General features: G+C 39.5%; 1 protein-coding gene across 1 annotated transcript in view; it reads right to left on the bottom strand.

Moving 5' to 3' along the window:
• The window catches only part of GPR158 (G protein-coupled receptor 158), a 343,663-nt gene that overhangs the window by 59,758 nt on the left and 271,737 nt on the right, over positions 1–12,168 (bottom strand). The window contains exon 6 of the mRNA XM_084782153.1: positions 2,519–2,628. Coding sequence (XP_084638279.1) covers positions 2,519–2,628 — 110 coding nt within the window. The remainder of the gene's footprint in view (positions 1–2,518; positions 2,629–12,168) is intronic.

Genomic DNA, 12,168 nt, shown 5'->3' with positions numbered 1-12,168 from the left:
ATGAATGAACTGTGGGAAACTGTTTAGAGATATAGAACTGATTTTTCATCATTAATTCATCCATACATTCATACATTCATTCATTTGTCTGCCAATGAGTTAAGCACTTCTAAGATGTAAGTCACAGGGCTTCCTGGGGCTCAATGGCTAGATTGTTACTCACTCACTTCAAGAGAAAGATAAAGTATGATGAGCATCACCATTAAATTAAAAAGTGATAAACTGTAAAAATATTATAAACAGACTGTAAGTGCTAGTCTAGTAGCAATTGATGTACTGATCAAGTGATGAATAAGCAATTTTTTCAGGACTCTAGAAGGTAGATAACCATTTTCGGTTGCCATGGCTTTCTTGCATTTTTTGTTTGTTTTGTTTTGTTTGGTGATGATCAGCTGCCAAATAGCAATTTTATGGAAACCTGGAGGGCATTATAGTGCACAGTGTACTGAGATTGTAAACCGGGAATGAGGAAGAGCACACAGATTGTCTATTCCTTTCTTTTTGTAACATAAATAGGCCTATGACTTTTTGGTGCTCAAAGCCAAATTCACACTTATGTTTGCTCTCATGACACTCAGTGCCATATTGTTTCTAAACACACTGTAAATATATAAAAGGAATCCTGAGAGGCATGGATGATGTGGCTCACTCTCACCAATCAGCCAGAAAGGAAGGAAGGGAGAGAGACAGAGAGAAGCAGGAAGAGAGGAATGTTGGAGGGAGGGTTGGCCTTGGGTGCCAGACAGAATAATTATCATAGCTTCAAAAATATTGTAAGGAGTGAGATTAGTGAAAAAAAACTAATAATAACACATATTACTGAAAGCAAACCTTTCATGAGCCACAGTGGAACACCTCGACTAAGAAATACTTGTGGCCAGGTGGGTAGACAGCAGAAGGCTCTATGGCCATCAGAAACACCTCAAGCCCCCAGTACCAGGGCCTTCGGTGCCACCATTCTGCATCATTTCCCCTCCTTTCTCCTTTGGCACAACCTCATAGAAGCTTCCTTTAAACTTGCAGATAAGAGGTAAGGGAAAGCCTGCAATTTCTGGCCACTCCTAGCACTGTGGACAGGCAGTTTATTTTATTGTCCTATTTCCATAATTAGGCTGCCCTGAACCGAGTGTAAGGAAACTTAGAGCATCCTGAATTTTTCAAGGTTGATAAACCCTGAGAGAATGGTAAAACAATATTTAAATACTTTTTTATTCCTTTAAATAAAAGTGCATCATTTTCCATCTTCCTATTCCTCTCTCAAACCCCTCTAAACAGCGCCCCCCCTACTCTCTCAAAAATTCATGGTTTCTTTTTCTTTCATTGTTACATACATAATATATGTATTTATTACATATTTTAATATATCATGTATATATGAAAATATTTACATATGGACATGTTGTGTATATGTAATATATGAAAATATGAACATATATGTAATATATTCCTAAGTATATAAATACAACCTGCTTAGTCTGCCTACTGTTACTAGTCTATGTGTAATTTTGACTTGAAGAAGGATGACACCATTGACATACTGACACCAGTTGTCATGGGCCCTGACCCTAGACAAATGACTATGGGGAACTAAGAAATGATAAGAGCAGGAGAATTAGTCCTCCCCAGGGAAGAGCCTCCCAATTTGTTATCCCAAACTATTTTTTAAAAAATAGCTTTATCTTGGAATGCCAGCAGTGTTACCCTGGGGCATGGAATTTAGGAAGGGAAGAACATCTTTACACAATTGAGCATGCTGTTGACTTCTATACAAGATTAACAGTAACCGTGACATCAGCTGTCTTTCCATGCTATCTTAGCTGGCAAATACTGTTGACATCCCAACAGTGTTTTTCTCCCAGAATAATTTCATCCTATAACAGAAACACAGGTTCTTAAAGCATCTTGTTCAAAGAGTTCAGTCCTACTAAAGATTCCTGAAGAATGTAATATATTTCTAGAAGGTGTCTTAATTAGGTTCCCATTGCTGAGATAAATGCATAACCAAAAACATCTTGGGAAGAAAAGTATTTATGCCATCTTACACTTCAAGAAAACACTCCATCATTAAGGGAAGGCAGGCCACGAACTCAAACTGGCCAAGAACCCAGAAAAAAGGGACTGAAAAGGGGGTCATGGAGGAATGCTGCTTACTGGCATGCTCCTTGTGGCTTGCTCTGCCTGCTTTCTTATACAAGTCAGCGCCACCTGCTCAGCAACTGCTCTGCCCACAGTGGGTGGGGCCCCCTACATCAACTACCCTTTAAGAAAATGAGGCCAGAGATTCGCTTATGACCTAGTCTAATTAATAGATGAAATTTTTGAGTGGTGGTTCCTCTTCCCAGATCATTCCAGCTGTTGTCAAGTGGGGGAATAAACTAACCAGGACATGTGGACCACACATGTATCTATTATCTTGCTATTTACATCTTGAATAATGGCCAGCTCAGTTAACAATTACTTGTTGAACCAAACAAGTTGTCCCCTCTGTGGGAATGAAGACTAGAGGAAAGTGACCTACCTGTGAAGCTTGAGAGTCACAGTTCCATAAACAGTGGCGAACCCAAGAAGACGGACCCATCTTAGAAGAATACAACGGAATGCACTTGGCTCAAAGTATAGAATAACAACCTGTGGGATGAGACAGAAAGAGACCTTCAGCATCAACTGCTGTCCCACAACACCCAGCACTTCATAATTGGATGCTTAATGGTAATTGATTTTGACATACGTATGTGCTCACTGAAATACTTTCTTAAAATGCTTCCTTAATGTTCCATATGTTCACCCACAGGCTATGGGGGCCGATAAGAAGCAGGAGAGGGACGTGTGTGCCAAAGATAACCCAGGAGCTTCAATGGCATATGAACACCTTCAGTGGGCCCAAGAACAAGTGGCCAACGCTATGGGACAGTGAAAAAAGAAATGTTCAAGACAGTCCACTGCCTATCATATACTGTTCATGTAATTTTCAGCAAGTTCTCATAGAAAAATTGGCCTGCCTCTGCCAGGGATGCTTGGATTGTCCTAAAGGATGAATAATGTATTAAGGGCAGAGATTTGAAATTACCTGCTAGATCAACAGGCACACATTTATTATGCTGAAGTCAGGGCCATCTTAACAGAACCTTGAGTGGTGGCCCCAAGCCTGAATGTTATCTTTGGCTTTTTAAACTAGAAACTTGTCTACTGTGGGCACCTAACATTTCTTCCCTCTCCCCTGCATTTCTAGAATGACATCAGTTATAATGCCTTTCTTGTGTTTTGGGAGTAAAACTATTTGAGAAACAGAATTAATACTGTAGGGAATTGGAAAAGAGCAAGACAAAAGTCTCAAGGAGACATGTTTCAAGGGTAAAAGTAGGCACATACCCAAGACATCACTGTATTGTGTGTTCTGGAAGTCAAATGATAACTTTTGACTCTATTCTTCCACTTAGACAAAATGTATTATTAATTTTCTAACTGTGTCTGTGTGTGTGTGTGTGTGTGTGTGTGTAGAGTTAATATACACTTAAAGGTTTGCCTTTATGATCTATAAGAAAAAGATTTGAACTCAGAAAAAACATATAAACACAAAACTAGTTAAATTTTTGTAAATTGGTCTATAAATTTTAGCTCATTTATGTTAGAAGTAGTTTTGTACATGAAAGCTGCATTAATTATGAGTTCTTCAAAGCAAGTGTCATTGTTTAGTAAATGCTTGAAGCTGAATGAGGAAGAGAGGATTTGAGTGGGGGAAGAAATTTTGATACATGGCTATGGGATTTGGGAGTCACCAGTGTTTATCCTCACTGCAAAAAAAAAAAAAAATTGGCAAGTTGGAGACTAGAGACACTAGAATAGAAAAAGGAAAGCACATAAGTATCAACTATTAGCATTAGAAATGTGTTTTGAATTTTTCTCGCAGTGTGGATTCCTGGGATACACAGCTCTGAGTCAGGAGATAGCTCTCCACTGGAGAGGAAGATCTGGTGGGGCAAGGAACAGACAGAGGGGAAAGTAGTTAAATGAAGCCTGGACCAAAGAGTATCCAGCAAACACTGTCTAATGTGAGTAGGAAAGTTACTTTATTTATTCTTCATTGTAGAAGTAACAGTTTTTCGTGGCATTGTAACCACACCCATTGTTTCTACTGATGACTTTCTGCCCCTCTAGCCACTCCTCCCTTTGAGTTTCTATCTTCAACTTCTGGCTGTGTAGGTTTCCCACTTTCTTATATTTTAATCTCTGAATCAAAAGTAGAATTATAGAAGGGCATGGGTCTTGGTATGCCCATGTACTTTACAAATAGAAAATTCTTTAAATATTTGCTTAGCAATCTACTTAAAGTTTTTTAAAATGTTGTTTTGAAAATAAACCATTTGAAAGCCCCTATTTTTAATCACAAGAACATATATCCTAGGTTTTATAGATATATTAGGTAAAATGGTTAGGTAAAGTCTTCGAATCCTCAGAGACCTACAGAATATGGCACTTAAGAAGCTTTTAATATCTCTGACAACAAGACAGGCTAACTCCTGGCAACACCCAGCCTACTGCAAAGAAGATGATGGACACCAAAGATCCTCCTTATGGCTTCAAATGTGGCAAATAAGCCACTGGGGAAAACATCTTCATTTCTACCACAGACATAATTCTGCCTAAAAATGGACAAGCTTGAATGGAGGCAGAATCAATGACCAAACTCTGCCAAGACAGGGTAAGGAAGTCCTCAATAGTTCCTGTCTCACAAATATGTCTGTTAGCTATATTGGGCCAGAAGGCTGAAGATGATGCTCCAATGTTACAGAGTTTCTAATGACTCTTCAGGCAGGAAACTGTCTCAGTCATTTTTTTCTTCTCATTTTGGAAGCTGCTAACCTGTACTTCTGGTCCACTCAAGTAATTAAATTTCATTCCTTCTCAAGACTCTGATGGGGCTGAAGACCAGATAGATTAGTCTTACAATTAACCTAAGCTGTTTAGGGGTTAAGATGTGTTTGGATCAAGATAGAGGCTTTGAGTTGACAGAGATGAGATATGATAGATAATTGATTCTCATTCAGAATTTTAGACTCACCAAGATAGGAAAGATGGTTTCTACAAGGTTGCCAAATGCAATTAGCCAAAACACCTTGAACGTAACATTCATGTGATCCCTGATTATCTCGTGGTTCTTCTTGCTGTATGTAATTTTTCTGCTTATATGTAATAATATAAATGTATATGCCAAAAAATAAAAAATAAAATAAAATCTGGTTAAAAAAAAGAAAGCCACTCTTAAAAAAAAAAGAAAAGAAAAGAAAAGAAAACCCCAATTTGGACTTACCAATAATTGTTATTTCAATTGACATATTTAATATTTATTTACCCAGAATTTAAGAAGCTATAAAAGTAAATTAGATGTGGAAGAAGTTACAAATGCACAGAACAGATGTTAAATGTAAATGGTAAATATAATGACATATTCATTTGAAATATTTCATGGGAGTTATCTAGACACTAAATTGAGCATGTTTTATGTACTTAGGCTGATTTTATTCCCATGATGATTTTTACCATAAGGACTTTTATAGAAGAAAAGTGAGAGTGGTATGAAGGAACTAGCCCCCTTAAGGACCCCCATTAAGGCCAAAGTCTGGGAAAATGTAAAAGTCGGCTGACCCAGTCCTCCCTTAAAGACCCCCATTAAGGCCAAAGCATATAAATTTCTAGGGGGTCCAGCTTGAACCAAGGACAGACAGATATCAGATCACTGTGTGTGTGTGGCAGGGACAGGAAAAACCTTGATGAGTCCAACTTGACTCAAGGTCTCAGTCTGTGCTCAGGGTCCAGCTGGACTCAAGGACAACCAGCTGTGTTTAAATTTTCCACTACCCCTCCCCAATTAAAAAAAGTTCCTAAATGCCCCCCTGTGACTGCTTCAACCAATCTTTTCCATACGTTAACTTGCCCCTCCACCCATTATCCAACCACAAAACGCCAAGATTTGTAACTCCCTGCTTGCAGCTTTTCTGCCCAAATGCCAACCAATCACATACTGTAAAACTCATTTCTTTGTCTAAAACCTATAAAAGGCCCGTGCCTCTGCTTCTCGGGGTCTGCAGCTTGAAAGAGCTGGACAGACCCCATTGCGATGGCTCAATAAATTCCTATGCGTTTGCATCAACAAGGGACTCCGTCTCTTAGTCGCGACTCCAGGAATAGACTAGAGATCTCTCTGGAGGTCTCAGTCTTACAGGTGAATTTAAGTAACCTGTCCGAAGTCTTATAGTTCGAAGGTTTGGTAACAGGGTCTGAATGCAGGCACTCTGTTCAGAGTTCATGTTTACAAGAGCTGTGCTGACTGGCATCTCTAAACTCTCTCTTACCGGGAAGGGCCTGGTAACATCAACCTGTGACCTAAAGCACAGGGAGGACTTGGAGGAAAGGAAGTAATTTTAGTGGAATTGGATTTATTCCTGCTGGGTGGGTGGGCATCTGAGTGAGGACCTAAGGAGAAACAGGTGTAAGTGTGCAGGCTAAAGCCCAGCAAGGAAGGAGGCAAGATGGAAGGTGTTGTAGAAAAGTCTGGAGTTTACGGCCACAGAGAGGAACTATAAAGAGAACTATGGATGACGAGGCTCTGAAACTGGAGTAGGGTGGGGCAAGCGTGCTGCAAGCTTTGAACAACACAGTGAGGAACTCAGAATTATTCCATGAGCACCCCATTAAGATTCGTTCTGCTTGGTCTGAAATAGTTGCTAAGGAACTCAGCTAGCAACGGACTGCTACAGGATTGGCCAGACTGCAGAACCAGAAGATGCTGAAGGTAAGAAGATTGTCTGGACCGGAGAGCAAGCTGGAATGCTTTATCATGCACAGACATTTTTCTTTGTTTAATTCCTCATCTTTCACTGTAGGTCCCCAACACCTGGTGTGATGTTCCTGCTTGCACCACCATCCTCCTGAGGACTTCAGTGGCTCTCAGACTCTTAGGAGAAACTTCAGTTTCTTTCAGATGGTTGGCAAGGGTCGGTACCATGGATCCCCACTAACCTCTGCTGTGTCATCATCATGTTGTTCCCACCCAAGCCTGCAGACCCTCACATGTGTGGCATTTTTAGATGTTCCTTACACAGCCCCATGGCTCACCTGCACCTGGGCTTTTTCTGTCTACCACTTTTGGCTTTGGCCAAAATAGTTATTCCTGAAGGAGTAATAGGGCTTCCTCTGGGGTATCTCAAGGCCTCTACTTGTTCTTCATCTCTCTCCCCTAGTAGGGGCAGGTGCTGTGACAGTCATTTTCATCTTTTGTGACACTGAGTCTGAATCCTGGCATACGAGAAAGGCCTGAGTCAGAGCATGTTGAATGGAATAAAGCAAAGGAAGCTATAGGGGATGGGGGCATGCCACTTAATGTAATCAATATCAAGAGATTGATATTTCAGTTATTTGTGTAGAGGAAAGAATACCTGACTGAAGGAAACACTAAGCATCTGATTATTCCTTAAGGCAAAAGAAAATAAATATTAAAGGCATGTGAAGACTTTAGGCCTAGGTGACTGAGAGTGGGATGGTTGGGTTTGGAATTAAGCAGGAAAAGAGGGGGAGAATGCATAAGGATGGAGTAAATTATGAGACTTCAACCTAGACACTTCCTTGTCACATCCCTCATGACTCAGCTCAGGCTTGGCATCCATGACACTTCCCACTCCTCCCACGCAATGTCAGAGTTCCATCTTATCAGAACACTATTTACTCTTGTTGAATGCTAAGCTTCCTTCATTCACTCAACAGCTCTGTTTTGAAGCAATTATTTCGGTAACTCAGTTATTTAACATCTCTTCTTTTCTGGAACATAATATATACAACAATGTTTAGCTATGTCATTCAAAATCTCAAGCAATTCCCCGGTACAGTTCCTGCCAATAACTGGTAGCAGATTAATCCATTATGTATGATGTATGTTATATATATCACATGATGTATATATTATATATCAATGATATTGAGAAAAGAAAGTAGTAGAGTATTAAATACAATCTTGTTCTTCAATAAGTTGGGAATAAATTGCCTATAGGACAATTCAGATTTAAATCTTGCTAGTTAGTATACTATTAATGAGAAAAATAAACACCAAATGCGACCCTAATGTTTTGTTGTCTTATGGTATGAAAAGTGATTATGAACCACACAGCCCTTTTCCAACTACAAGTTAATAACATTCAATAACAGACTTCTGTAGGGAAATTAATCCACTAAGCTGAACAACTTATGAATGATGATCCTGCTGACATAAAACAGACAGCTGCTATGTTCACAGTAAAAATAATGATAGTAACTAAACCACCATGGCTTCAGCATCCCCTTCAAAATTCATTTTGAAAGTATTGCCATTGTAAAAACACTAAGAGTGGGACCTTCAGGAAATCACTAGGCTATGAGAGTCTTGACCTTGTAAATGGATTAAGGTCATATATCCTCAGTGGGGTTGTTTCTGGAATCCTCTGTATCTTGCAAGTGTTTGATCTTCTGTGATGGTCCCTGCTTAGCACCTTTCTCAGGATTGGTTATATGATTCTTCCCACCACCCACCTGACTAAGCTGAGTTTTGTGTTATCTCATGCATTTGTTCTCAGTGGATGCCAGTTCTCTCACTGGGTACTTGTGCTTCCCAGCATCCAAATCTGTGAGCAGAATAAACTATTCTTGTTTATAATTGGCCAGCTTCCGGGTCTCTCTTGTGATAGCAGAAAATGGATGTATACATGCTACACACCGATCTCTATGCTAGACACATCACCCATATTTTGTGTCCAAGTACACTTTATCCTCCTCATTATTAGGGAGGAGAAACTAAATGACAATGATGGTGATAACTAATTTGCTTAGTCATCAGGGAAGTGTAAATCAAAACCATTTTGAGATTCCATATTAAACCTATCAGAATGACTGAGATAAAAAACTCAAGTGACAGCACATTTTGGCAAGGATGTGGAGAAAGGGGAACACTCTTCCATTGCTGGTGGCAGTGCAAACTTGTACAACCACTTGAGAAATCAATCTTGTGCTTTCTCAGAAAATTGGGAATAGTGTTATCTCAAGACCCAGTCATACCACTCCTGGGCATATACCTGAAAAGTGCTCCACCACAGAACAAGGACATTTGCTCAACTATGTTCATAGCAGCCTTATTCATAATAGCCAGAATCTGGAAACAACCTAGATGTCCCTCAACTGAAGAATGGATAAAGAAACTGTGGTGTGCCTACACAATGGAATACTACTCAGCTATTAAAAACAAAGAAATCTTGAATTTTGCAGGCAAATGGATGGAACTGGAGATTATCATCCTAAGTGAAATAAAACAGACCCAGAAAGTCAGGCATGGTATATACTCACTTATAAGAGGATATAACCCAATATAGATGTCCTCTGAGAGCCCCCACTCAGCACGGGATCAGGACAGATGCTGGGAATCGCTGATCTATGCTATCAGAATGATCACTTTTAGAATCAGAATCACAGCAAGTTCCTTTATTGGAAGAGTTGCTGAAGGCAGAATTCCAAAGTACTACTACATGGGAAAACTGTCTCTACTCTTTTTCCAATGCTGGAGGACAATGAAAGCTAAAAAGATACACTGAATGTGAGGAGCAGGAAAGACGTGTCCCAGTCCATCTATTAAGTAATCAAGTACTGAAGAATATGCATAACTTCTGAATAAATGGACAGAGTGTAGAAATTATAAACAGTGTAAAGTAGACTATCCTAGGCTGGGGAGGCTTGAGTGAGAGAAAAGGAAACATACTCAAGGTCAGAAGCACATGATGGGATCTCAAAGCCTCAGTAGTGATTTAGCTTCTGTTCTGTAGGGTGTGTCAAATTAAGACTTACCATCTAAAGATAGGCTATACCTTCAATGGTGTCTGTCCATGAGACCCAAAAGTTTTACTAAACAAGATAAACATCTTCAAACTCCTTGGTCACATCCAACTCTACTGATATGTTTTTACACCAGCCACTATGGGGACTTTCCAGCCTCACCAACTTCTCCTCTCCCAAGCTTCTCAAGGATCAGAGTGCCAAGAGGTAGAGGCTACTATGTACCCTCAGCTGGGAAAGAGCACAGCAAAGAGAGGGGAGCCATGTGCTAGAGTGAGGGGTGGGAAATACAGGCTCCTTCCTGGCCTCAGTTTCCCCACTTCCCTATAGGGATAGTTTTTCATGGAAGCAGCTCAACCTAACAAATGACATTTTTGTCTTGAGCTTTCACAGCCTCAGATCCCAGGTTCAAAAGAAATGATTTGGTCAAAAATAAGTTATGGTGCATAGTTTGTGAAAGACGGTCACATCGTCCTTCCCAATTATGTCCTCCCAATATGAGTGAATAAAGAAAAGCCTTCTAGAGTTACATTTAGTGGAAAAATAGCCAGCAAATAATATGCATGAACTACTTGACATGTTACTAGATATGTTTAGAATTTGTGTGCACCTGCACATACACATCTATGTATGGAAATAGAAGTATATCAGACTATTACCATAAATATAATGCCCTTTATTTATTCCAGAAAACAAGACAAAAAACTAAGTGGCACACAGAGACTATATTGTAGCTATTCCTCTAAAGAAGTTCACCCAAAGATTATGTATTTCTTAGTTATCAAGAAAGGGTTCATAAAAACCTGCAACTCTAGCCTGCTTCCTAGGTTTCCTCTACATGTTCTTTCATGCTAACTGCCAGTTTCTCTGAGATAAATACCTTCTAGTGAAGAGGACAGCAAGTCAAAGATCAAGTTTATAATTAACTTTTTAAATGAGAAAACTTGATAAGTGGTAAGTTGGGCACTAGTTTAAAATGACTGTAAATATGTACCAAGAAAGCAATGAAGGCTGGCAAGTTGGCTCAGCTGGTAAAGTCACTTTCTGCCAGCTCTGATGATATGAGTTCAATGCCAGGACCCACATGGCGGAAGAGAAAAATCTCCCCAAGGTGTTCTCACCTCCACACTTTAGGCTATGGTGTGTGTATACCCCACCTCAAATAAGTTATATATACTCATATACATACACACATACATATATATATACACACTCATACACAGACACATATATACATATACATACACATATATACTCACATACATACATATATATAAACATACACATACATATATGTGTATATATGTATATAAGAAAGCACTACTTCTTGTGTCATATTGTTTTGTCACAGAATTCTTTGTCCTATTGGTCTTTTGTTTATATATTATGGTTTTAGATTATGTGTTTATATGAGTTCTCTCTTCTCTCTCTGAGAGATTCTTGTTTCTTTGTTTTTTTTAATTGGTTCTTTTGGTTTGTTTGGGTTTTGTTGTTTACTTGTTTTTAAAAAGAGAGAAAGAAAGAGTGTGGAGTTTGGTTGCTGGGGAGGTAGGGAAGATCTAAGAGGCACTGGAGTAGGGAAAAATATAACAAGAATATATTAAATAAGGGAAATGGGAAGGGGGTTCCTTTTAAGGAGGGGGGTGGAGATAAAAACAGAGGGGGATAAAAAGAAATAGAAGGAGCACTCTTTAGGAAAGGCGGGAGTAAATACAGAAGAAGGAGATAGGAGGGTAAAATCACAATAATTTGTCTGAAAAGCCAAAAGGAATCATCTATTAATTATTTACTTAAACAAACACCTGTAATACATACAATTCTGTGTCTAAGTATACATATGTAGTTTTAATGAACTTTTCTCATGTGGGCTGATAACAACTACCCTAATAACAGACATGAGATGAGAAGCCCACTGTTGAGCTTTTGCTCAGTGCTGTCCAAGAGACTCTCAAAACATCCGGCTTACTGATGTTGCCCTTGGTTGCCCCCTAGGGGTGAATGTTGTATTTATGAAGCCTACATGCACTAAACACAGAGTCCATTGGGCTGGATCTGACCTCAACACCCTGAGGGCTAGCTATCATGGTACCAGAAGCCACCATGCAAGTTTCCAAAGGATGGAAGCAACCAACAGTCCTACCCAACCATGGTGCCTATGAACCTCATCCATGACCAGCCTATCACGATGACTCTAAGGGTACAGTAGTGGAGTGAATATCTTGCCAGTAACCAACGGCTTAAGACCCACTCAACATCTTCTGGGTATATTCCAAGGAGTGGAATAGCTGGGTCTTGAGGAAGCCTTTTCCCAGTTTTCTGAGA

Source organism: Acomys minous (genome assembly GCF_964271855.1).
Source record: "Acomys minous genome assembly, chromosome: 5".
NCBI lineage: Eukaryota > Metazoa > Chordata > Mammalia > Rodentia > Muridae > Acomys > Acomys minous.
Note: the sequence above shows the minus strand (reverse complement) of the source record. Positions and strands in the feature narration are given on the sequence as shown.